This window comes from Aquarana catesbeiana, linkage group LG01, assembly GCF_042186555.1.
Source record: "Aquarana catesbeiana isolate 2022-GZ linkage group LG01, ASM4218655v1, whole genome shotgun sequence".
Lineage (NCBI taxonomy): Eukaryota > Metazoa > Chordata > Amphibia > Anura > Ranidae > Aquarana > Aquarana catesbeiana.
Genome location: NC_133324.1, coordinates 367,893,162 through 367,921,064, shown reverse-complemented (window position 1 = coordinate 367,921,064; position 27,903 = coordinate 367,893,162). Strand labels below are relative to the sequence as shown.

At 41.3% G+C, this 27,903-nt stretch overlaps 1 protein-coding gene across 2 annotated transcripts in view; it reads right to left on the bottom strand.

Moving 5' to 3' along the window:
- The window catches only part of PTCH1 (patched 1), a 138,576-nt gene that overhangs the window by 42,941 nt on the left and 67,732 nt on the right, over positions 1–27,903 (bottom strand). For both annotated transcript variants that reach the window (XM_073633161.1, XM_073633152.1), the window contains exons 3-11: positions 18,256–18,445; positions 15,339–15,408; positions 12,735–12,826; positions 10,677–10,875; positions 9,228–9,349; positions 7,250–7,397; positions 4,811–4,942; positions 4,477–4,632; positions 2,338–2,436 (exon numbers count right to left, since the gene is read on the bottom strand). In XM_073633161.1, the coding sequence (XP_073489262.1) occupies positions 2,338–2,436; positions 4,477–4,632; positions 4,811–4,942; positions 7,250–7,397; positions 9,228–9,349; positions 10,677–10,875; positions 12,735–12,826; positions 15,339–15,408; positions 18,256–18,445 (1,208 nt within the window). The remainder of the gene's footprint in view (positions 1–2,337; positions 2,437–4,476; positions 4,633–4,810; positions 4,943–7,249; positions 7,398–9,227; positions 9,350–10,676; positions 10,876–12,734; positions 12,827–15,338; positions 15,409–18,255; positions 18,446–27,903) is intronic.

Here is a 27,903-nt window from a genome sequence, read left to right as displayed (position 1 = left end):
GAATCAAACTTTAGCAATTAAATCTAGTTAAAGCGTAAGGAACGCCCACCGCTGCAAAAATTAAAAGCCAGCAGTTACACACACTGTAGCTGTTGGCTTTTAATAATAGGACACTTACCTGTCCTGGAGTCCAGCGACGTCAGCACCACAGCTGACATTTCCATCAGCTGTCGAGTGCTGCCGCCGTCATTCGAATAAGGGAACCCGGCAGTGTAGCCTTACGGCTTCACGTCGGGAACCCTACTGCGCATGCGCTCCTCTCTCCTACTAGCCCGGCAGCAGGGGAAGGAGGAGGGAGCCGAGCCGTGATGTCAACAGCCACGGCGGTGGCTCCCGGAAGTGGGAACAGGATATCTGACAAAGACAAAGACGAAAGATGCCAAATGTGGCACCGAGGGGGCAACAAATGAGCAGAAGTTCCACTTTTGGAGGAACTCCGCTTTAAGCAAGCAAAGCTAAATCTTTTGTTGTGGTCTCACTTCTGTGCTGAAATAAGTGAAATCTGGGTTTTTAGGGGGTCTTACAAGTTTGCCTTTTTAGTCCTCAATCGCTGTATTAGAGGTGTCTATTAGATTAGAATGCACTGGGAAATGTGGTCAAATTCTGATACTATTTTTTAACCAACTAAGCAATTGGTGAAAGAATGATAAAGTAGAAAAAGGACTATGAAAACTGAGGTTGTAATTACAATGTCTGTGGCTTCAATTGGGCCCCAAGGTTAGGGTCAAGATTTTAAAATCTATGTAAACGCCAACAATTAGCTTTTCTTTTTTGCTCCCTTTGGCCTGTTAAATATACCATTGATTATTGAGAAGTGCAAAAAACAAAAAAAAAAAAAAAACACAAATACCTGTGGATGTCTAAAAATTCTGGGCAGTCCTGCACCCACTTTCTGTGTTCTCCTAGTCCTCATGTCAGAACTACAGAATGACTGGTCTTTATGTTGTTGGGCAAGGCTGACAACACTCAGGTCACAGAATGCTGTGTGTTGTCAGCCCAAAACAGGAAGCCGAGTGCATTTTTTGCACATCAACAGGTCTTCTGTACCTGCAAGGTCTTTAAAAGGGACAAAACACGGGGAAATGTGCATGTATTTCAGGGATGAACTGCAAATGTTTTTATGCTTTTATTGGGATCTGATATACACTTAAAGTGGGTCTAAATAGGCAGAATACTTTTTTTTTTTTTTTGTCTTCGTGTATTCTCTGCATTGAGGTGAAAAACCTTCTGCATTCAACTCTCCCCCTCCCCTTATACTTACCCGAGCTCGATTCAGCGATTTGCATGAGAACAGCAGCTCTCCCCCTCCTCATTGGTTTAAAGACAGAAGCAGGAGCCATTGGCTCCTGCTGCTGTCAATTACAGCCAGTGAGGAGTGAGCGGGGCTGAGCAGCACTGTGTGTCAATGGACACACAGAGCAGAGCTCAGGAGTAAGCACAAAAGGAGAGTTCCCCCAGAGCAAGCGGTTTGCTATGGGGGCACTCGGAATAGGGGAGGAGCCAGGAACACCAGCAGGGGACCCGAGAAGGGGGCTGCAAACCATTGCAAGTATGACACATTTTTGATCACTTAAAGTACAGTAGAATCAGTTTAAGGTCAAGTGTTCAGTTTAAGGGTGAGCTTATAAGACAAGGTAAACAGTTAAGGAGTAGATGCACATTAAGCATTTCAAGGTTAGCTTAAGCATTAATTGTTCAAAGAAAGATAACTTTCAATTAAAAATTATTAGTGGTTCACTTTTTTTTTTTCTTTTAAACAGTGGGTCAGCCTGAGTGCTTGGGTAAAGTTATGTGCATTAAAATACCAGCATCAGGTACTTGCCACCCAAAACCTGTTCGTCTCTGTTTATCATAAGAGTGCTAAACAACTAGCAAACCATGAACATATGCATACTGCAGTTATATCCCCCCCCCCCCAAATGGAATGTCTGTATCCAGCTAACTAATAAGTAATTTGTTCTAGTGGTTTTAACCAGTACAGATTCAGCTGGAAGCTTCTGACTTTTAGTGCAATATTTATAAAAGCAGTTCATTTGGAAATTCATGGAAGGTGAATCTTCCAGGCGCATGCATTTTAAATGACATACCTCTGCAGCTTTATAAATTTGCCCCACAGTTTAGCAAGTTCATCTCTTTTATTTTGGTTTTTATAGAGTGGAGGCATGTCTGTCTATGACCTCTACCACCCCTATAGTCTGGAAATGATGTCTGGAAAGTTTTTTTTCTTTAGCAGCATCCAAATGTTAAGGAATCAAATATTCACAAAAAACAATGCATGCCTCCTGGAAAAATACCTGTGTGAACAAAGGCATTCTTCATCCGAAAGATTGTAATTACCTCAAATGGAATCCTTTTATTTTGGCCAGTTTCACTAAATGCATGTGCCAATAGAAATACATCGTCAACACCAACCCCAAGAGCAAGAAAAGGCAAAACCTGTTGGGAACAAAGCAGGCAGTCAATACCGTATGCACGCATCTTTGGCTGTCACAAATGTACCCAAAATGGAATTTATCATGGTTAGACAAAACGGATTTATATTCAGCCTTTCAGCTAGAAGACCATTTTAACATTGGTCTTTCGGCCAGTTTAAAGCCTTTTTTACACTAAAGGATTGCTGCAGAGAAAGACCACAAATGTAAATATACTATAAGACAGCAATAAACCTTTAAATGACAGAAGAAATATCCGATATTAACAGCAGCAAATCAAAGTGACCTGCTGATTGGTTTGTTATTAAAAGTCGACTTAACGTGGTTGTAAATATACCCAGTGAAGTGAATAGCCTCCGGTGATAAACAGATTAAACAAATCCTCCTGCATACGTTTTACTTGTTTATCTGCAGTCTTATCCTCTCTGCATCCCTTTAAAAGTGCAGATTTGTGATAAAACCCTTCTACATCTGTGACAAGCAGAGAGGAGGGGGTGGAGAGCTTCAGTTAACAGTGTGCCAGAGATGATTGGAGGAAAGGGAAACACCCCTCTCCACACACTGCACAGGATTGAAGGAAGGATACAGAACTGTGTTGTGAATAGACAAGCTGTGTGCTGAGCTCCCTCTGTTAAAACATGTGGCAGGAAAACTTCTCAGAAGTGACTCATGCTGATAACAGAGGAAGGAAGCACCAGAGAGAAACACTTAAAGCTTTGGAGATAGACAAGTAAACACTACAGAGAGATGTGCTTAGTTCAGATTTCATGACTGAGGTTTACAACCACTTTAACCACTTCAAAACCGGCCACTGTATATAAACGTCCTGGACTTCGGGGGGGGGGAGAGATATCTGAATGATGCCTGTAGCTGCAGACATCATTCAGATATCATTATTTTTAGCCAGCGATTCTGTGCACGATAATAAGGATCATAGCGGCAGTTCCGCCACTTGATCGTTCTTATAGGCGATGAGGAGGGGACGCCCCCCTGTCCCGCCACCATCCGGTGCTTCTCCGGGCTCTCTCGTGCCACCGGAAGCCGGAGAATGAATCGGCCGGAGCCGGATGAGGACGATAGAGATGACTGGTGACCGTCGGAGGCCCGGGCACGATGTTATGACGTCACGCCCGGGTTCCCGGAAATAACCGAAGCCGCGATCGCGGCTGTCAGCATGAGATCGGGAACATTTTTTTTTCCGATCTCATGCTTTTCAGCCTGGAGGAGAGATGTGGGGTCTTATTGACCCCGCATCTCTCCTTAAAGAGGACCTGTCACATAGATTCCTATTACAAGGGATGTTTACATTCCTTGTAATAGGAATAAAAGTAATAAAAAAAAAAAAAAAGTGTAAAAGAAAATTAAGTAAAAAAAAAAAAAAAACGCCCCTGTCCCCGGTAGCTCACGCTCAGAAGCGAACGCACATGCAGGTCCCGCCCACATATGTAAACGCTGCTCAAACCACACATGTGAGGTATCGCAGCGTGCAACAATTCTAGCACTAGACCTCCTCTGTAACGCTAAACTGGTAACCTGTAAAAAATTTTAAAGCGTCGCCTATGGAGATTTTTAAGTTATGAAGTTTGGCGCCATTCCATGATTGTGCGCAATTTTAAAGCATGACATGTTAGGTATCTATTTACTCGGCGTAACATCATCTTTCATATTGTACAAAAAAATTGGGCTAACTTAACTGTTTTGTTATTTTTTAATTCATGAAACTGTTTTTTTTCCAAAAAAAAGGCGTTTGAAAAATTATTGTGCAAATACCATGCGAGATAAAAAGTTGCAATGAGCGCCATTTTATTCCCTAGGGTGTCTGCTAAAAAAAAAAAAAAAAAAAAAAAAAAAAAATCTATGTTTTGAGGTTCTGAGTAATTTTCTAGCAAAAAAAATGATGATTTTTACATGGAGAGAAGTGCCAGAATAGGCCCGGTATTGAGGCGGTTAAATAAAGAGCAGCTTACAAGAATGAAACCACTGCACAATTTATAAAATCTGCACCTGTACAAATCATGCATCAAGCCAATAATCTGATTAATACCTGAGTTGTTGCAGCATTAAAGGAAATCCCAATCAATGAACACAGGCCCAATCCAGCAGCCACTGAAAGTGCAATGAGCAAAACTCCAGCTAGCCCCACGGCACCCTGAGACTTGGCACAGTCCCACCTCAGCATGGTTAAACAGGCATAGGCAAGCTGTAATGAAACATTTGGAAACAAAAGCAAACCGCATTAAAATGCAACAGGTCACCTTCATCTTCTGGCAGCTTACTGGGGAAGAACAACTTCTTTACCATGCATGTTAACATATTACATGTCAAATCCCCATGCCTTCATTTCCCTGCAGTTAACATCCACAACAGACTCAACTCACCATTAGCAGGTACCCACTGGCAACTCTAATGACGCTGACATCGGAGAATGATTTGAGAATGTCGTCCAGTGTTGTTGTGGTAAAAGGGAGAACTTTCTGAGTGGAGTTTTGTGGAACACTTTGATGTACAGCCTAAAAAGAAGGATGACAAAGTGGTTGTCAACCTCAAGTGAAATAAACAAAGCATATCCCTCTATAGTAGTGGTCTTCAAATTGTAGCCCGGGGACCAGATGCGGCCCTTTGCTTGCCCTTTGTGTTTGAGGTCTCTGTGACCAAGCCCCGGTGAGTGGGGCGAAACATGTCAATGGGTCGTGGCTGGAGCAGCAGTGGCCAAGGCCACATTCATCTACATACGAATGCATTGGGTTGGCGAGTGGTACCTTTCCTTCTCTTTGATCTTGCCAGAAAAAACAAACAAACAAAAAACACACACACACACACATTATATATATATATATATATATATATATATATATATATATATATATATATATATATATATATATATATATATATATATAAAAATAAAAAAATATTATAATTTATTTCACAGCAGGGCTACTAAAATGATATGGAGCATCAGAACCAACCAGAACAAATCATGTGCCCTATATAGACACTGTTCTACAAAAGACAATTGGTTGCAATGTTTACTTACTACTTTCAGGACCAAACCTACAGATTTCCGTTATTTTTTTTTTTTTTTTTTTTAGATCACCAAAGAAAGGTTTCTTGAACAAAATACACAAGCATTAAAATAAATGCAATGAACATTCTCATTTGCAGAGCTGGAAAAGTCTAGAATGATGCAGAACCATTCAATGTCTATTCATCATTCATCCTCTACAAACAGCTCTGCAGTGGTCCTCTAGACATTGCCTGGAAGAGGTGTCTTTGTTTTTAATTGGTTAGTTGATTCACAAAGGTCACATGCAATTCAGAAGAAATCAGTGCCTGGGAAACAAAGGCCAAAAAAGAGTCACGTGACCTCACCAATGGGACTGCAGCTGTGAACAGATTTTTTGGCTCACTAATGTGTTCCAGACACTTTTCCTTACAAGTCACACTTTCTCCTTATTTCATCTCTCGTATCCCTTGCCTGCGTCCTATATTAGGAAATGTCACCCTGGCAAGACACTATAAATGCTAGAAAAATACTCTTTGTGCCATTACACATTGTAGGTAGGGAATAAGTCATTTAAACTTGAGAGCAAATCAACTTTTTAAATGTGTTGTCTTGTGCATGTGACTGTGCGTGCGCCTCTACTGCATTTGACTCTTTTTTCCAATGACAAGGCAATTAGTTAACAGATATCATTGTCAAAGTAAATGAAAATATGTAACAACTTCTTCATGGAAGTGTAACTTTTTTCAGCATCTATGCAAGAATTTGTATGAGAAACATACATTTTTCATAGACCGTCATGCTGCTTAGCGACCCGGATTTAAAACGAAATGCTAAAAAGGTATGGCTTTTTTTTTCGCATAGCTGCATTCAGCTTGGATCAATGTAAGTATGCATGTGTCGTATCTGGCTAATCCCTGCAGAAGCTGGAAATCACTGTAGTAGGCACTGCTAGCTTTCAGAATCCATGCCGAGCAGTCACCCTGGAGAAGAGGGAGGTGGCTCTCTTGGCACAGGCGCCTTTCAAAGAATACTTTGCACTTTCTCAATGATTGCAAAGCGTTCTCTGATTGGATGAGGTAGAGATTGTGATGTCACCACCCTGCCTCTCCCCCTCATTGAATCGTTGCCTATTAATGTGATTTTCAAGTTCCACAGAGATCAGCCCTGTATAGCACATGCATACTTACACTGGTCCAATGTGGGCCACACAACTATGAAAAAAAAAAAAGTCATACTTGGAATCTGGCTTTAACCTGTAAACTGTATGCTGTCAGTGCTAGATTATTCTATTCTTGTTAAAAACAAGCTGCCTGGCTGTTCTGCTAATCCAAAGGCTTCGATACTTTGTGTCAAAGAACCAACATATGTAGATCTGGTGTCCTGACGTTCCTCTTACTTTACTGGTTGCATGCTTGTTTAGACCACAAAGCACCGGGGCACAAACAGCTAGGTAACTAGCATTTTCAGAAGGGAGCTAGCATTTGAAGCCCTGTTTTTCTCCAAGGACAGCCAGTGAGGACTCCAATTGTAAGCTCTAATGAGCAGGGCCCTCGGATTCCTACTGTATTAAAATTGTACTGTCTGCCCTTATAGTATAAAGCACTGCATAAAACGGTTGGCGCTATATAAATCCTGTATAATAATAATGCTTTGCTTTATATGTGCATTAAAAAAAAGGTACACCTGGCATGTGAAGTCATAGAGCTTGTTGTCAAGGGACAGTTGAGAAATGAAAGAATGTAGAAGTTTCTAAAATAAGATTTGGTTCTTGTTGTTGGGTTCCTCTGTCAACATTAAATCTCACTCTTACCTGAACATATGTCCGTTGCCAAGCTTCCAAAATGGCTGCCGCTTTATCCTCATTCCAATTAATGTTGTGAATGTCCTCATGACCCTTGAAATGCTCATACATTTGCTTGGGAGTCATTAACTGAAACATAGTCTGCAATGCCTGGGCACTATATAGTATATAAAAAAAAAAAAAAAAAAAAACGCACACAAAAAAAAAAAGTTCACAAAATGAGTCCAGGTTTCCTTTAAACACAGCCATGTTTTATTAGCAAATCCAATAAATCTTGTAGATGCTCAAACATTCCTCTTTCTAAATTAAGTACATTTTACAGAAATATAAAAATTATACACTGCGGGGCTGTAAGTCATTTAATCCCCCCACCCCCTGTAAAGGAAAAGTAAAAAGGTCAGTATCACACATCTTAGAAAACAAGTCTTCATTTTGCTCTGCCATGCCTAGAAACCTGCCTGCAATCACTAAATATTTGGCTTCACTGGAGAGCAGTACCAGACTAAACTCTTGACACTCTGCAGGAATCCGGGAAGTACACAAATGGTGATTATAGTTTAAACAGAAGTGTACAAGTCTCTCTTCCCTCTCGTTAACTATGCAATCATACCACATTCATGTAATTGTGTATTCATGAAAGCCAATTTAGATACAAGTTTGTAACTGATTAGAACAGCAAATGTTGCAAGTTTCTAGCCCGTTAGATCATACCATAAACAAGAAAAATACAACCAACCCTGTTCGTGTGATGCCTACTTTTTTTATGCAAAATTAAAAACAAATGCTTAATACACCTCTACCCAGAGATACCAGCCTGGTGCACATGGCATATTAGTTGGTATACAAAAAAAAAAAAAAAAATTAAATTAATAAGCGAAAAAAAAAAAAAAAAAAAAGAGAAAGAAAAGTCACAACAAAAAGGTAGCAAGACTCCTAGTGTCTTTAAATTATATAACAATGGCAATAAGACTCTTACATATCATAAGAGAATCCACTGCGATTTTTCACAAGAAATCCAAGTGCAACTTTGCCACTTTACTTCAACAAACTTTCCACAGCATGAGCAAGACTTTCCTGACTATCAAAATGATCCACGGCCACCACGTTTGAACCAAAGGTTTGACCAGAAGGTTGGTGCACAAAAAAGTGGAAAAACCACCCCAACCTAAAACTTGCCTTTGCATCAAGGTGCACATGGAAGAACAATGCACATCACAAACAAAAGATTTCCCAGCTCACTTACCAGCCAGCCTGCAAAACAACCAAATTGTTCCAAACAGTTTGTGTTAAAAACAAAGTTTTGTTTGCACACATTTGCAAATATATGCTCCCTCCAGGCATATCTGCCCTTAATCTATCCATTCGTATATGTGCCCCTACTATGGAGGCTCTGGGAATTTAGAGTCAGGACCGCAGTACATACAGAGGTCCCTTGGCGTGAGCACTGTGGTTTGCACATATATTTGCAAACTGATGGAAAAATTAGACTTTTTTACAATTTATTAATGAATGTGTTTTAGAGCAGAAAGTAAAAATATTGTGTTTTTTTTATTTTATTTTTTTATTGGTCGGTCATTTTTGTTTATAGCGCAAAAAATAAAATACCGCAGAGGTGATCAAATACCACCAAAAGAAAGCTCTGTTTGAAGGAAAAAAAAAAGGACATACATTTTATTTGGGTACAGTGTTGCATGACCGGGCAATTGTCAATTAAGGTAACACAGTGCTGTATCGCAAAAAAATGGCCTGCTCAGGAAGGGGGGTAAATCTTCCAGAGGTGAAGTGGATATGCAGCTAAAGAGAGAAAGCCTTGGGTAATCTGCACTATTAGAGTTTTTCTCTTTGTAAATACTGATTAGGCAATTATCATCTTATGTCTGTGGGCATCTTCTTATTCTTTGTATCACTGTTGCCTCTTGCACTACCTTATTAAATTAGCCTGCTTTGCATCCTCAGTGGTGAAAGCGCAGAACACATAGGTTCTTACCTGATAAGCTTTCTACTGGTATTCTTAACAGTGCCACCAATTATCAGTTCCTCTTGCCAGTGCATGTATTTTCTAGAAAGACCATAACATCCTCCGCTTAAGACAAGGGCAACATCAAGAGGCTGAAAAGAAATATTTCAGAGAAGTGTTAATTATTGAAAAAGATCAAGCAAACTTAAAACCAAAAAAAAGTGTTCAAGCCCCAAAATTAAAGCGGGGTTCCACCCATAAACTGAACTTTCCATTTTAAGGCAAGGTGACCCCCCTGACATGCCACATTTGGCATGTTATTTTTTGGGGGGGGTGGAAACTCCCACTCCCTCCCGGTGCACCGCGGCGCTGGAAGCAAGTTAACCTCTCCCCCCCCACCCTCTCGGCAATCATCTGGGACACGTCACAGGTCCCAGATGATTGCCCGGCCAGTCACAGCGCGCCGCACAGTGACAATGCCGGCGTTGCAGAGAGGTGGGGGAGACGAGCGGGGCTTCGTTCCCCCGCATCGCTGGACCCTGGGACAGGTAAGTGTCCAATTATTAAAAGTCAGCAGCTGCAGTATTTGTAGCTGCTGACTTAAAAAAAAAAAAAAAAAAAATTATAATAATGAAGTGGAACGCCACTTTAACTATTATTAGTAAATCCACTGCAGCTGAAAGCAAGCTCTGGTTGTAAAGGCACAAGGTTTGTTACCTTCACACATTCTATGCACGAAGGCAAAAAACCTTCTGTGTGCAGCAGCCCCCCCAAATACTTACCTGAGCCCTCTCTTAATCCAGCGATGTCCACGAGAACCTTGGCTCTCTGTGAACACGCACTCCTGATTGGTTTTTGGCAGCAGCGAGAGCCATTGGCTCTCGCTGTCAATCACAAACAGTAAGCCAATCAGGAGATAGAGGGGGCAGGGGCTGAGCCGTGGCTCTGTGTATGAATGGACACACAGGGCCTCAGCTCGGGAGGGTGCCTGCTGGGGCGCCCCCGGCAGGAGGGAGGGGCCAGGAGCGCCGTCGTGGGATCCGAGAAGAGGAGGATCTGGCTGCTCTGTGCAAAACCCCTGCACACAGCAGGTAAATATAACATGTTTGTTATTTTAGAAAAACAAAACAAGACTTTAGTATCACTTTAAGGTCCCTTAAAATATTTTTTAACCCATTAGGAGACAAAAAAAATTTAAAGCCTTGCACAAGCTCCTCTCCTGTACTGAAATTGCTTAGTCTGATTTCACTGAACATTCATTAACATGTCCGATTTCCTGGTCCCCAAGCCTTACTTCTCCATGGTTCATCTCTTTCATTCATCAGGATTTCAGATCTTTCACTCATGGCTCAGCAACACAAGTGGATGTTTCATAGGGAAGTTTGCAGATACAGTCTGCCTAGGAACGCCACTCCTCCAGAATATAGTTTAAGTTAAAAATGTGTCCAACATATACTAGTAGCTGATGTTTGAACTCACTTTGGATGAATTTTTGTTGGGTGCTGTAGGTGGACAATCCGAATCGAATGGGTTGAGACAGGGGCGGTCCATATAGCCGTGACCAACTTCAGCCTTATTTAGCATTTCCTCCCAGATGTCTACTTGGAAATGAGCTCTCTTCACCTCCTCCAGCAAGGCCGTGGGGTCAAAGTTTGTCCATTGCAAAGCGGGTTTACCTCTAAAAGAGAAGTCAGAGTGAGCCAAAAATGACAACATAAAATCTGTTCTCTGGTCTGGCTGTTCAAAAAGAATGAAAAGAAAAAAGGAGGCAGAGTGGGAGGTAAAGAACACAACTAATGATGACAAGTTTATATCTGTGAGAAAAGTAATATAAAAACAGTACAGTCAGGCCAAGAAAATACTTTTTTTTTTTTTTAACAATCTACGGAGCCTGATGACTTGGCAATCCCCCTACAGCAGTGGCTATTGCTGCTCCAACAGAACTGGCACATTTTAAGCTTCAGTCAGGCATGTGACAAAGGCTTTTTGGCTGCCTCGTTTTGTCATCTATGCCAAACTGTATTTGCCCAACCAGGCTTAAGTCATTATTTCAAATCTTCCAGCTACAAAAGTGAAAGCGCTCCACGTTCTCCTCCGGGACTGTACATTGTAGGCCAGGAGATGGCCATTGCAAATTGCTTATTTTCAGAGACAAGCAAACCGGGACATGAACAATTACTCAGACACGAACTCTTGCATAATTACCAAGAAATGCCTGCTCATGCCAAATGCACAAAACAATTAACTCTTTGTTGCATCAAGACTACAAAATATAAAAAGTTGCTCAACTGTAAAATCCAAGATAGGAATGAAAAACAGCATTTGTTGGTTTCATTAAACAAACGAAATAAAAAGAAACTCTATTGTTCATGCCCCAAATGCTCTGTGTTCCCAAGCACAGACTATACCACACTATGAAGTGCGACACAGAAGAAAAAAAAAAAGCATAAAGAGCTCTACTCCCACACCTTACACAAATTTGCCTAATCTGTACAATCTAATAATTTTTCTACCAAAATAAAACTTAAAGTGGTTGTAAATCCTTACATATACCCAGTGAAGTGGCTGATCTCAGGTTATACATAGATATGAAACAAATCCCCCTACATAAGCTGTACCTGTTTATCTGCAGTCTTCTCTACATCTATTAAAAGTCCAGAATTTCTGAAGCTTTTCTGGGTATTCAAACAAAAAAGGTGGTGGAGAGCTTAAATTACACTCTGCAGAGCTAAAAAGTGGTTGTAAAAGCATAAACTTTTTTTTCTTTTTAACCTTAATGCATTCCTTGCATTGAGGTAAAAATGTTTATGTGTCAGCATCCCTGCTCACCCCCCCCCCCCCATTTACTTACCCGAGCCCTCATTTGATCCAGCACCGTGCATGTCTGCAGGTTTCTTCTTCCCTCACTTCCAGGTCTCGCTGGCTTTGCTGGGGCACCAGTAGCCATTGGCTCCCAGTGCTGTCAATCAAAGCCAGTGACGAGAGAGCGGGGGGTGGAGCGCCAAGTCCCACTGTCTGTGTCAATGGACGTAGCAGTGGGGCTTGTGTGCCCCCATGGGAAGCAGCTTCTGGGGACTGGGCAGAGGGGAGGGGACAGGAGCGCCGGCGGGGGACCCGAACAGAGTAGGTTCGCAGCCTCTCTGTGCAATTCCATTGCACAGAGCAGGTAATTATATACTATTATTATACTATACTATTATAGACTTTTTTTTACCTTTACAATCACTTAAGTGAGGAGAGCTCTGACAACTCATTGGTGGGAAGGGAGACATCCCCTTCACACAGGAACAGAGCTGAGGCTGTCAATCAGCCGGAGATCCCTGCCCATCACCATTTCTTTTTCTTGGTGTCAGGAAAACTTGTCAGAAGTGATTCATGCTGATCGAGGAATTAAGCGGCAGACAGCAATGACATTTAAAGCTCCTAATTGAGACAAGTACACACTATAGTGAGATGAGCTTTCTTCATATTTCATGTTGGAGGTTTACAACCACTTTAAGTGTTTTTTTTTTTTTTAAGAAAGGATTGCATGCTTACGGTAGATATGCTATTCCAGACTGAAGTTTTGCTCCTTCCCAAAAGCAGTCCAAAGGTGTGATGATTAAACAGGGGTATAGTGATTCTATAATCTGTAAAATGAAACAATCAACAATGTGTTCTAGTGAATATCCTAAATGATCAAAACATATTCATACCCACAAAGACACGCTCATTAGGTTTAAAAAAAATAAATAAAAAATGAAGGTTTATCAATACACAGCAGTCTGAAAGGGTACTTTTGTTCTTGGCAACAGAGTTTTGAAATTTCAGACAAGACTGTAGCTGTAGTAAAGTCGTACTCCTTAAAAAAATGTAGTGCAAGGGCTGCCTGATTGCGTACAAATTGAAACTCTTAAGGTTTGACCTCATATTATATGGTTTTGGTAAATCTGAAGAAAAAACTCTTCAGATAATCTAATAGTGTGTATGGGGCTTGCCCAAGGCCCAATACAAGTTAACCACTATTAAGTGTTCTCGTTTCAAATTTTGCCAGGATCCTGTTTGCATAAAAAGCATGTAGGTTGCTCACAATAAACTATGTATGTACAGTAAAGTTAACCCAATTTTTTTTATATTGTGAAAGATGAATGTTACACCAAGTAAATTGGTACCCAACATGTCACGCTTCAAAATTGCAACAAACTCTTTACCCATAAAAATCTTCATAGACAACGTTTAAAAAAAAATCTACAGGTTGCATGTTTTGAGTTACAGAGGAGGTCTATGGCTAGAATTATGCTCCAAGGATCGCGGTCATACCTCACAAGTGTGGTTTGAACACCGTTTTCATATGCGGGCGCTACTCACATGCGTTCGCTTCTGCGCGCGAGCTTAGCAGGACGGGGCGCGTTTAAAAAAAAAATAATAATTTTTTTATTACTTATTTTTTAAAATTTTACACTGTTCTTTAAAAAAAAAATGCAATAAAACTTCTGTCACTTTTATTCCTATTACAATTAAAGTAAAAATCCCTTGTAATAGAAAAAAAAGCATGACAGAACCTCTTCAATATGAGATCTGGGGTCAAAAAGACCTCAGATCTCATAAATACACTAAAATGGAATAAAAAAAAAAAAAAAAAAAAAAAAAAAAGTTGCTTTAAGAGCTATGGGTGGAAATGACGTTTTGACGTGGCTTCCGCCCTGCAATGGTATAGAGCCGGGTGGGGACCATCTTCCCCTCACTCAGCTCCATACCACAGAGGAGAAAGGATCTGATCACCTTCGCCGGCAGTCCCAATAAGCAGCGGAGGGCACCGGAGCACGGCGGGCGGGAGGGTTCCTCTCCCGCCGCCAATAAAAGTGATCTTGCAGCGAATCTGTCGCAGAGACCACTTTTATCTGAAAGTGGACCGCCCGCTAAAGAAGAGGATACCGGGGTTATGGCAGCTAGCTGCTGCCATAACAACGATATTCCTCTTCAAAAGTACCGAAGCGGGTTAATCACAATTACAAAAAGAAAAAGTGGATGACACTACTGTGAGCACTGATTTTGTTTACTTTTTACAAGGAGCCTATGTCTATTTTAGCGACTGCAGGAGGAAAATGGAAATAATCTGTTTCTGTATAGAGCCACGGGTTGAGCACCCCCGTCGTAAAGATCACTCAATGCTACGATGGTGTAAATGATCTGCTTTTATGAAGTAAAAGCAGCCACAGATTCATTACCCCGAGCTGCCACTATTTTGATCATTATTACGGATGAACGAGCGCTGTCGACTGTTTATTCATAATAGTGAAAGATCACAAACATCCACAAAGTTGGGACCAGTGCAGCGTATGACATAGTACGGCAATGCGGATTGCTCATTCAGTATACTGAAAGATCACTCTGCAGTGCAGCACTGTGTCATCCATCGGCTAGGCTGTGTATATTTATAACCCCAATTTCAAAAACGTTGGGACGCTACATAAAATCTCCACAAAAACAGAATGCAATGATTTGCGAATCCCATAAGCCCAAATTTTATTCATGATAGAAGATTTATCAAATGTTTCAACTGAGCAAATGTACCATTTTAAGAAAAAAATAAGGTCATTTTGAAATTGATGGCAGCAACAGGTCTCAAAAAAGTTGGGACAGGGCCATGTTAACCAGGATGCAGCAACCCCTCTTCTTTGAACAACACTCTGTTAAAGTCTGGGAACTGAAGAGACCAACTGCAGTTTTCGAAAAGGAAAGTTGTCCCATTATTGCCTGACATAGGATTGTAACTGCTCCAACAGTCCCGGGTCTTCTTTGTCATAACTTTCGTTTCAAGATGTGCCAAATATTTTAGTTGGTGAAAGGTTTGGACTGCAGGCAGGCCAGTTCAGAACCCAGACTCTTCTACTACAAAGCCATGCAAGATGCAGTATGCGGTTTAGGATTGTTCTGCTGAAATAGGCAAGGCCTTCCCTGAAAAAGATGTCATCTAGATGGGAGCATATGCTATTCTAAAACCTGTATCTTTCACTATTGATGGTGCTTTCGCAAATGTCCAGACATTTTCATGGATAGTGTTAGGCTATTCTTCCACTTTAATGAAACAAAACCGTTCTATACGAAATTCTGCATGCAAGTATAGGTTCAGTATAGCTATATATATATATATATATTTACCTGGCTCATATAGCCAGTTTCTGTGATAAGTTCTCCTGATTTAAAGCACAAATGTTCTAGTTTCCAAGGCCTGTAAAGCAAAAGAAACAGAGAAGACAATTAAATTCTTATTTTTAAAAAAAACTTTTAAATATATGTTTACATGCTTAAGAGATGTAAAACAAAGCTTTTACAAATAAAAAGGTAGTTAAATCTAGGAGCCCAAATCGGGCAAGATCAAGGATGGCTGGATCACATTGAACACAATCAGCCACCAATTCCACTGTCTGTGCAATCAAATCAGAGCACTTCAAAATGAAAACTGTAATCATTCCCTGTAAGATACCTTAGTTTGCACTCACATATTCCCATCGGATAAGTCAGTGGTCTCCCTTACAGAATTGCATCCCTAGTTACATAAATAATGTCATCTTTTCCTTCAGCTCGGCCCCATACATTGGCCGAATGTCCAGAGACAATGACCGATAAAAAAAAAAGGCCGACATTCAGCCTGTTTGTATGTCGGTCAGTTCGGCCAGCTTCTGTTGGACGTGCATGCTGAAAAACCAGCAGCCGACCAACTCCCAATCAGCACTCTCAGCTAATGGCAGAAAGCACTGATTGTAGTGTTCTGGCGGGGGTGGTGTCCTCCTGTCAGAACACAACAGCTTAGCGAGGGAGATCACTGAACTAACCTGCATGGTTAGTACAGTGGCTCCGACCGGAGCTGACAGTTTCTTTCGTACAACCCGTTCTCTCCTCATTGACTGACTTTGATTGAAAGCAGCAGGAGCCAATGGCACCGCTGCTGTGTCTTAGCCAATTAGGAGGGAGAGTGCCCGATGGCCGAGGCACATGTGGACATCGCTGGACAGAGATGGTAAGTATTGGGGGGGCTACTGCATACAGAAGGCTTTTTATCTTCATGCTTAGAATACGTGAAGATTAAAAAAAAAACCTTCTGCCTTTACAACCACTTTAAAGCAAACCTAACACAACACAGCGTTTCTAGACGGAGCAAGCATATATGAAACATATATAAGCAGGTTACCTTGTGAAAATCACATGCCAGAATAACCTGTGGATTCGGAGCTAGACAGCTATCTTTAGATGCGATTACAAACTTTTTCTGTAAAAAGACACTAACCTGCTCCTCTCACCTCACAAACTTCCTTACTGCTTTGCTCATGTGATAAGAGGCCTCACTAACAAATAAGGCCATGCCGTGGGAGGGGCAGGAAAATCACATTTTCATCACATGCTCAAAATTAACTGCTCAGTCTTCTAATAAGTTAAAAGATACGTTCACCTTTAAGAGCATGTTCTACCCATATTTAGGGTGCACCATGCTCCTATGCACCCACCTCCCACCACCAGTGCTTCCTTCTTTGTGGCAGTGAGCAGGGGATCCTCTCCCGGGAACCCGCTGTCACTTTTTAAAATGGCTCTGTTCACACAGCCTCATCATTCATTTCACAGATCTGCCACTGCTCCAGAGGTACTTGTAGTTTGAAAGGGCTGCGATCATTCAGTTTTCCTCTAGCATTAACTGAAAGCCTGTTCAGGGATATGGGCAAAAAGCTAGGGGAAAACTGTAGGAGCCTCACATTGCACCCGTGATCTGCTGATCACGGTGCAATGCTCTGCAGGCTCCAGTATATAAAAAAAAAAAAAAAAAAAAAAATATTTTTTTGATTTTGCTTGCAAAAATCTGTGCATTTACTTAGAAATGAAATGGGGTCACCCACATATTTTAGTTGATTGTAAATGCCAACTGCACAGTTCAACCACTGTTGATCATTCTAAATCTGCTCCAGCCATGATAAGAACTTATGCTTTCGATCAGCTATTTATCTTTAGACATTGCATTCGGAAATACAATGTTCCGAGCTCCAACTGCAGCAGGAGGAGTAATGAGAACATAAAGCTGGCAATAGATGGTTCAGCAGGGACCAGCTAAATTATGAGAGAGAGAGGGCAGGTGATCTAATGACCAGCTGCTCCTGAATGGGCTTGTTGGAAAATTTTGCTTCAATCGGCTGCAGCACTGATCATTGTATTCTGGTGGTGAAGGAGCCCCACTATCACAATAAAATGACACAGCAGGGAGGATTCCCTATCCACCTTCATTGTGTGGAGGTGGAATCTGCTCATTTTTTCCAGATCACTGGGTTGAACAAAAAAAATATAAATAAATAAAAATACCCACCTCACAGCTAAGATTGGAGCTGCTGTACTACCAATCCACTGTGTTAGTACAGAAATCTCTCCTGCTGTGCTATTGTGTTCTGACAGGGAACCCCACCTCCGCCAGAACACTCCAGTAATCTATGCATTAAGATGAAAAGACTTGTGTGTGCAGTAGCCCCCCTAACACTAACCTAAGGTTCCTCTCTGTCCACCAGTGACTTCGTCGTCCCAGATTCTCCCTCCTGATTGGCTGAGACACAGCAGCCACGTCATTGACTGCCACTGTCAATCAAAGTCAGCTAGCCAATCAGGGGAGAGAGGGGGCTGGGCTCTGTATCTGAATGTACACAGGGAGCTGTGACTCGGCTCGGGTGCCCCCATAGCAAACTGCTTGCTGTGGGGGCACCGAGTAGGAGGGAGGGGCCAGGAGCACAGAAGAGGCACCCGAGGAGGATCCGGGCTGCTCTGTGCAAATCCACTGCAACAAAGGAGGTAAGTATAACATGTTTGCTTTTTTTATATGAAGAAAAAAAAAAATTTGACTTTACAATCACTTTAAATACCTGTGTTAGATTTACTAATCTTTAATGAGAATAGCAAATCCAAAAAGGTCCAGCTTTTATTTAAAGCCTGAAAATGATATGTAACCAAAAACAATGGATTCATTTTTGAACATTTTGTTAACACAAGCACACTTGAATAATAGGACATTATACTGTGTAAAGAATATCTGAAAGTTGACATTTACTTGTTATACATGAAGACTTGCACCTTGGTGGCTTCAAGTGCTGAGTGAAGGTGTTGTTTTAGAGCTTCCATTGTTAAGACGTTAGCACCATTCTCTAGTGGAGTCTGGATCATGAGTTGTGGATTGAACATGGCTTCTTCTCCGATCTTCTGCCGCGTATAATTTAGCTCACGGCTCACTCGTCCACCAACTGGCAAACAAATAGATTTTCAGGTTATCTTTGGTATCCATGAATGAAATCAGAACAAGTTATAAGTATCTATAAGACAGGACTAGTAAGTATACCTCCAGCTGCTATTAGACCATAATTCCCAGTATGCACTGCAGGGAACAAATTATTAAAAGCGGACAGCTTTAAATTTGCAACCCAGTAAAAGATTGGAATAGATGCTGGTTTATGAACTATAGATAACATGCCTAGTTGCTGACCTTTTGGTCTATGAAGAACTAGTAGTTTATATTAGGTTAGAGTTACCCTAGTACTCTTACTAGAATTATTCCCACATGGCCACCAATCAGATATAGGGGGTTATTTACTAAGACTGGAACATGCAAAATCTGGTGCACGTCTGCCTAGAAACCAATCAGCTTCCAGGTTTTTTGCCAAAGCTTAATTGAACAAGCTTAAGTTACAAGCTGATTGGCTACCACACACAGCTGCACCAGATTCTAAGTGCACCAGTTTTGGTAAATCTCCTCCATAGACTTTTGGGGTAGGTGTTATGCCCTGTACACACAATCGGATTTTCCAACGGAAAATGTGTGATAGGACCTTATTGTGGGAAATTCCGACTGTGTGTAGGCTCCATCACACATTTTCCATCGGAATTTCCGACACACAAAAGTTTGAGAGCAGGCTATGAAATTTTCCGACAACAAAACCCGTTGTCGGAAATTCCGATCGTATGTACACAAATCCGACGCACAAAGTGCCACGCATGCTCAGAAAAAAATTAAGAGACGAAAGCTATTGGCCACTGCCCCGTTTATAGTCCCGACGTACGTGTTTTACGTCACCGCGTTCAGAATGATCGGATATTCCGACAACTTTGTGTGACCGTGTCTATGCAAGACAAGTTTGAGCCAACATCCGTCGGAAAAAATCCATGGATTTTGTTGTCGGAATGCCCGATCAATGTCCGACCGTGTGTACAGGGCATTATGCTTACTGCTGAATGAGAAATAGTGTACTGTAGTAAGATCACGAACCGATACGCAAGGCCCAAAAGGGGACTTCATATGTGTAGAGATCACTCATGGCAACCAGTAAGATTGTAAACATTTGCCAGATCATAAAAAAACAAAAAAACAGTGCAAATAGAAAGCTAATTAAATATAACGGAGAAAATTAATGCTAAACAAATATGTTCTAAAAAAGGTAAAATGTAAGGTTTAGTGATGCAAGTTTCCTAATGAAATGTACTGGAGATATTTGTAAGAATCACCATACTATACAACCATAATAACTGTAAAAGAAATGGCTTTAATAACGCTTGAAGCTTAATTCTACCCTCTCCCCAGTCTAAGACTTCCATATGGAGAAACTAAATCACCTTAAGCAGGCTTTCCTTGTAGAGCAGACTGAACATTTTTGTACAATTTCTTGCACTTGTATAAACAGTCAGCTCCTATAGCACATTTCACAATCAATGGCTTTTATGTATATACATCCGCACTCAAAAAAAATTGGCAGAAAGAGAGCAATTTTCCCTTACACTAACATTACAAAAGCTGGGCTTGGCAACAGAAAGCTGAAGTAACTGAGCCTCTCTCTTTCATAGAAAACTTTTTTTGTGTACCTGAAATGCTGATATCTTTTAGATATTTTGGTTCCCTTTGTTCAAAAATTAAACCAGTTCACTAAGGCAGCCAATTATAAAAAAACAAAACAACAAAAAACACACACACACACACACACACACACACATTCCCCATCCACACCTTCAATGTGGATGGGGAATCCTCCCACTGAGCCTTCCCCACCGTCAGAAAACACTGATCAGCATTGCTGGCGCTCATAAGTGTTTGCAGAATATGATTTAGTGTCAGTTTTAAGTCCTGGACCTCCACTGCAGTGAGCGCACAAAGCCCCAAGATACTGATTGGATAGGCCATCTAATTAGATCCATACTGTATCTCTAAAAACAATTATAACAATGGTGTAAATAGCACTCATCATTGGTTGTATTTGCCCCAAACCCAGGGTGTAATTTTGAAGCCATTTAACAACCCAAAATCAATTGAGTCCAAAGCCGGACGCATTTCAAGACTTGCTCTTCCTCGGGGGCCATTTCTTGGAACTTTTTGAAGAACAAAGCACAATAAGCAAAGTGATATCAAGAATTATTTTAGTAAATATAAACTGCTAAATACCTTTTCTTATCAGCCGTATATAGCAGTCTTGTGACTTCTAATAGTGTTTGGTTAAAGCTTGTAGGAGGAATTTTCATACTGCTCTGGGTGTCCTATCAAGATGCAGGACCCCTGGCCCTATGTCTGGACAACGCTGATTGGCCCTCTGCCAATTACATGCACTCTCCCAAGAAACCACACACCTGTCTAGCAATACACACCAAACTGAGCATGTGCAGCCTGACTCCAGTAACTCTGTTATCCAGACATGTTTTGGAGACAGTGCAACTAGGGGAGAATCTGTGCATACAGGATCAAACAGCCTTTTTACACAATGCTGAGGATTAAAGCGATTGTAAAGTCCTTTTTTTTTCTTAAAAAAACAAACATGTTCTACTTACCTGCTCTGTGCAGTGGTTTTGCACAGAGCAGCCCAGATGCTCCTCTTCTTGGGTCCCCCCCTTTGCTGCTTCTGGCCCCTCCCTCCTATTGAGTACCCCCACAGTCAGCAGTTTCCCATGTGGGCACTGGAGCAGAGTCACAGCTTCCTGTGTCCATTCAGACACAGAGCCCCAACTGGCCCCGCCCACTCTCTCCCCTGTTGGCGGACTGACTTTGACAGCCACGGAAGCCAATGGTGCCACTGCTGTGTCTCAGCCAATCAGGAGTGTCCCGGATGGCTTAGACATTCATGGACATCACTGGAGAGAGATGGGGCTCAGGTAAATTATTAGGGGTGCCCTGGGTTGGCTGTTACACACAGGTTTTTTATCTTGATGCAGAGAATGCATTAAGATTAAAAAAAAAAAACCTTCTGCCCTTAACAACTCCTTCAACCCCTTAGGTTCCACAGTGAGTATAACAAGTATACTTTACTGCATATACAGACTGATTTTACAGTTGTGGGTTTATTAACACTTTGAAGGAGCCTGGAGCTCATTTTTAAGCTACTACACTTACAAACTGTAATGCTCTATGGTATAATAAAGCAAACTTACTGCCAAACAGGGTAAAGTGCAGGGAAGATAATTCTAGTAGCTTTACCAATCCCTGTGTATGCCCCTAAATTTTGCTGCAAATATTACGGTAAGTAAGTCACATGCACTAACAAACACTAGTGCACACATGTACTAATAAAGTCCAAGGTGCAGGGCTAACCACATACGCCATTGGTATTCACTGCACAGACCACCCTCAAAAGGAAACATGTACTGAGAAGCTGCCTGTTGCTGACCCTATTCTAGGAATACTGGTTGCCTGCCTTCAATACTTTGAGTCAGTGACTATGCAAAATTACAATTTGGTGTCATGTCAGAACTACTGATCAGCTTACATGTTCCAGGTCTATGCTTCAGAAAGTATTAAAGCCACTGAAAAAGCCAATAAACTAGCATTTTAAAAAAGTGAGGACAGCAATGTCAGCCTCCACACTTCTCTCATTTTTTTTTTTTTTTCCCATTCCGTCCTTTATAAAGAAAAAAACAAAAAAGACAAAACAAAACCACACACACACCACCAAAAAAAACTCCACACAGCAATAAAAAAAATAGAAACACAACAATAAAACTGCTGGAAAAGAGCACATACAAGCTAATCACCAAAATCAGAAGTGGCAAGGTCTACCAGGCAGATTTCTGACGATTTTAGTCAGTGGCTACACAGCGGTCGGAGAGCCAAAAAGTAAAGTTTGCCAGACAGCTAAGTGGCAAGTAAAGAGAATTTTTTTGGCTGAGATTTCCCTGTTTGTTGTGAAAATTATTCTCTCCTCAATGCCAACAGCTCCAGATGTGCTTGATTTATTGAGCAAGCACATGGCATGAATTTGTTGTGTTCAAATACATACTGCATACCATTTTTATAGATCTGAACACGGCAGTATTGCATGCTATGGGCCCATTCACACACAGTCATTTTGGCCAGAAGCAAAACAAGAAAAATCTGTGTCCACAGTCCAATATAGACATTTTACGCAGTTTTTACAAAGTTTTACATGGGTAAAACATGGCCATATGTGCCAATGCCACTTCTAATGAATACAGGGTCAGGGAGATGTAAACACAAGCAACGTGCAAGCAGCAGTGGTGGCACTGAATGACCTCAGCCTTCAGTCATTCTGCACATTACAGTTCTCCACTCATAAGCTGGATACACATACAATTTTTGCTGTTCAGTTTCAGATTTAACTATGTAGTGCAAGGGCCTGCCTGACTGCATACAAAATTTGAAAGTGTTCAGGTTTGACCTCATTTATATGGTTGGGTAAATCTAAAAGGAAAGTGGTACAAGAAAATTGTATAGTGTGTATAGCCAGCTATAAGGACATAAAAGTGTGTATGTCCATATCAGTCAACTCAATTCTAGACTGTAATGTCCCTGTGGAGGCCAACCTGGTGCCTGCAGATTTCCATTAACTGGACCTCTGTTCAGGCTTCCAAATAAAAAAATGACTGATTCTCCAATCCCACATATTTGATGTGGATGGGGTAATCCTCCCCGCTAAGCTTGTATTCTGACAGCGGGAAGACTTCCCTGCTATCAGAATACACTATGCTATGGCCGGCAGCGCTGACCGAGCAGGAAAAATATGACAGGCTGACTGTACTGAAGTGGACCGGTAGATCAACCACTGTACAACCAGCCTGCCTATACATGGATTGAAATACAGCCAAAATTTCAATCCATGTATGGCTGGCTTTAAAAAAATGACCCGAAGAAAAAAAAAAAAAAAAAAAAGCTGCATAGGTTTACCTATTTTCAGCATGGTCAGGCCTGGTCACGTGATCCTCAGTGGTAAGGATGAGCTCCGTCATGTTCGCACACCCCATGTGCAGAGCCCACCAAGAAGTCGGCGCTGCACTACGCTAATCACAGGCAGTGAGACATTCTCCCTATGCGCGGCTGCAGAGACCGTGAAATGTCTCACTGTCTGTGATTAGCGCAGCGCCGATTTCCTGGTGGGCTCTGCACGCGGAGTCTGAACATGCCGGAGCTCATCCTTTTTTTTTTTTTTTACATAGGTTAGTCAGATAGTCTAGCTGTTAGGAAAGGGAGGTAACATGTTAAAGACTAGTTATGTTTAGGCTGGAAATCTACTTTAAAAAGGAGGTAGGTCTGTGAAGTTATAACAATTTAAAAAGTGGAATTTCAAATTACTTCTTATCCCCATTGAGGACTACCATTTTTAATTCATTTTTTTACACTCCCCAATTTGAATTAACTAAAATGTGCTGTATTACTGGGCAGCGCCCTTCTACATTTCTAGGCTCCTGTGTGGCGGGCCTCATTTTCTTTTAGTCTGAAGCAAGTGCATCAAAAGACAAAGCCGGCAAGGAGGGGGCAAGACTAGTTTGAAGTTATTTCACTTTAAAAGCAATCTTATATGAAACTCTGATTTGGAGTAGGTGGCCAGAGTGCTGAAAGAACATGAATGCAGACCACCCAGACCAGAGGAAATGAAAATACGAGGGATGAAAATATACAGTAAAAACACACAAGTCTCCCCATTCTTCTTCAGGATTCCTCTCCAGATGCTTGTTATGCCATCTGTTGTTACCTAAAAGGATTCCTATTGAAAATCCTTGCAGTGAAGCAGAACTGCTCTCACTGTCAGAGACAATCAGGTCAGGTCAGCACTCCCCCAGCATGAAACTGCTGCCTGTCATAGCCCTCCCCATCTCCATATTTCTTACATGCCCACCAGTTCCAAAACACAACGTTGGACCTGTCATGCCACCTATTTTTCACCAGATACTTAAAAGGCTCATTCACAAATCTCAACGCAGTTTACAAACAAGGAGCTTGATGTCAACTACGCTGCAACCCAACATATGAGGATTAATTATGCCATCGTGGCGTATTTTTCCCTACCAAGCTTTTACCTTCGATTAACTATAGAAAATAAATTCATCTGGAGATCAAGACTGCAGTTTATCTACAACGGACACGTTAATGAAAGCCCATAGCTGGCAACAGGTGCCTGAAAATAGCCATGACTAGGCATGCAATTACACTGCCAATAAAGTATTAAAAAAAAAAGAAAGAAATAATTTCGAACTCCTTTCACTGTGGATATTTCATAACGTTAACCCCATTGCCGTTGTCTTCACTTTTGTAGAGCTGACATCACTTCATGGCTCTGAGCGCTTCTCATTATGCAGCTTGATCTCCTTTCATTGGCTTCCCACTTGAGGCCGCATGGGGCAAAAAAAAAGAAAAAAAAAAACACAAAAGAAGCCCCCAGCTTCACACAGGCTCCCCAGCATCATACTGCACTGATTTATACCCAGCCCCGTTCCTTCTATGCATCTGCGCAGAGAAACACACAGCACTGGGGGCCACTTTCATGATTTTTGTTGCGATCAGGATTAGCTGGATTAGGGCTTGATTCATAAGGACCCCCTGCGGCCGCGAGGAAGTTTCATCACAAGGTCAGTGTGGTGTGAACTATATTCTGTCAACACCACCACTACTGGGAAGAAAAAAAAAAAAAAAAAAAAAAAAAAAGAAGGGACGGATTGGACATGAATATACAGTTTCTACTAACAAAGAAAAAGTGACTTGTCTACCTTTCAATGTGCCCTCCATTACGGAAAGGTCTGCCTTTATGTGAAAACATGCATGTACACAAATGCTGTGGTTTAGGAGTCTGCAGGAGCCTGGGGAGCCGCTCCAGCAAGTTACACATGAAAACCACAAAGTGACTTTTTTGGCTCAGCTTCCAAATTCAGTCAGACAGCCACAAAATCACATCCCTGACAAGCCATCGCATTAATTCCATCACATCTGACTGGCTGCATCCTACTCCGGGAACCAGTCCACATAAAGAAACATGCTCACTGACAAACATGGGCCTTTATAATAAGGCCTAATGCACACAGATATCAAAAATATGTGCATCCAGATGCGTTTAGAGCTGGTTTCCAAACAATTCTGATAACACTTAATACTCTTCTATTGATAAAAGCACATTGGACGTTCAGGAGCATCTAGGTGCATTCAGTCTAGATGAGTACACAGAGTGCGTTCAAGAGCTGTTTAGGGTTGGATCACATTGTGGGTTTTTTTTTTTTACAAAAAGGACAGTAGTGCCTTGATCTTTTAAAAAGTACACATGTGCAGCTTTACGGCCGTCCCTCTGAAAAGTGAGCCACTGTCGCATCTGACAGCGAGGTGGTGATATGTCGCCTCCTCACCACCTACTTTAGCCCTCAAAATGCCAAACCATTGTACTGCATTTGAGCACACTGCGTGCAGTTGCGAAACTCCTCCTGTTTCTTTGAATGGGTCACATTTGGTGGCGGTATCTGCTTTTTTGCTGCGGCTCCAATGTTTACTGTGTTTAGGTGAGAGGTCCGGGGGATTGGAAGGGAGTGGTAAATGGCTTAACCACTTGCTTTTGCTGCCCCCTCATGTGAGCCCCAACCACAGGTCTCTTTACAGGTGAGAACAAGCCCTAATGGGCCCCATAAACTAGAATCGCATGCAAAAATCATTTGAACTGCTCCTTTTTCGTCCACTTAATAGGTACAAATAGAAAATCACTTTTGACTTTTCAGAGCCAAAACAAAATTTGAAGGAAAAGTTTGGAAAATTTCTGCCGAACTGAAGATAAACTGAAAAGGTAATGTGTTTCTCACCCGTTAAAAATTGAACTGTTCACACTGCCCATATGTGACAAAACGGACAAAAAAAATATGATGTCCATTGAACAATTTATCTCTATTTACTCTCATGACTAATGCAGGCCATACATGGGTCCAATTCTGGGCAAATTTTCTTTTAGGGCTAGTTTATACTTGCTTCAAAACATGGCTTTGGACATGCTTTGTTAAAAAAATCAAATTTTTTGAGAGCTTTAAGAGCTCATTTACACTTGGTTCGGCGTCACACATAATTGGCTAGTTTACACTTACTTCAAAACAAGGCTTCAGACAGGCTTTTTAAAGCTCTCTGAATGCCAGTCAGAGCTCCTGTCACTTTGCTTTTGCTTAGTGCATGCAACAAGGCTTCGGTGAGGCTTCAAGCGAGCTTTGCCATAGACTTCTATGGAGGCTTTGAAGATGCTTTGAAGCAACACTAAAGCTACATGTGGTATCATTTTTGAACCAAAGCAAAGCAAGGTGTAATCAGGACTGTAATCTAACCATTTTATTTAGTGACAGGAGCTGGCATTCAGAGAGCTTTAACAAAGCCGGTCTGAAGCCTTGTTTTGAAGCAAGTGAAAACTAGCCAATAATGTGTGTTGAAGCCGAAGCAAGTGTAAATGAGCCCTTAAAAAAAAAAAAAAAATCTGAAACTTTGTGCGTTGTGATCCGATGGTGCCACCATTGATTTGGAAATGTGACTAAGTAAGCCTTCAATTTCACCTTATGTTGCTACAGAAAAGAATTTTCCCGGCCGTTAATTTCCTTTTCTTGTGCTCATGCGTATTTCTTTTTTGATTAGATTTCTCTTACAATTCTCCCATAATTGATTAGAAAATCGTTCGTTTTTCAAAAAATTCCTAACAGGCTTGATCACTCAAAACATGAAAAATTAGCCTTTGCTGCGGCCCACTAATGGTACACAATTCAAACAAAAATTCTTAGAAAAGATTTTCAAAAGAAAAATTCTCTTACATAAAATTCGACCCATGTATGATGGCTGGCCTTAGGCCCCTTTCACACTTGTGGACCGTTTGTCCATCCATCTGTAGACGGATCTAAAAACGGACATCAATGCACCTTTACGGAAAGACTGATGTAAACTGATGATCATCCATTTACATTTTTAACATCTACATCCGCCGAGAACAATTTTTTTCTAAAACAGATCAAAGTCCTACTTTTGTTTGGTTAAAAAACTAAGGGCTCATTTACACTTACTTCGGCTTCACCACACATTAACGGCTAGTTTACACTTGCTTCAAAACAAGGCTTTGGACCGGCTTTGTTAAAGCTCTCTGAACGCCAGTCAAAGCTTCTGTCACTAAATAAAATGGTTAGCTTACATTCCTGTTTACACTTTGATTTTGCTTTGGCTTTGCTTCAAAAATTATACCCCATGTAGCTTCAGCGGTGCTTCAATGCGTCTTCAAAGCCTCCATAGAAGTCTATGACAAAGCTCACTTCAAGCCTCACTGAAACCTCCCCAAAGCGCCAAACAAAAGCAAGGTGTAAACAGGACTGTAAGCTAACCATTTTAATTTAGTGACAGGAGCTTTGATTGACGTGCAGAGAGCTTTAACAAAGCGTGTCCAAAGCCATGTTTTGAAGCAAGTGTAAACTAGCCCCAATGGACAAAAACTGATGTAAAAAA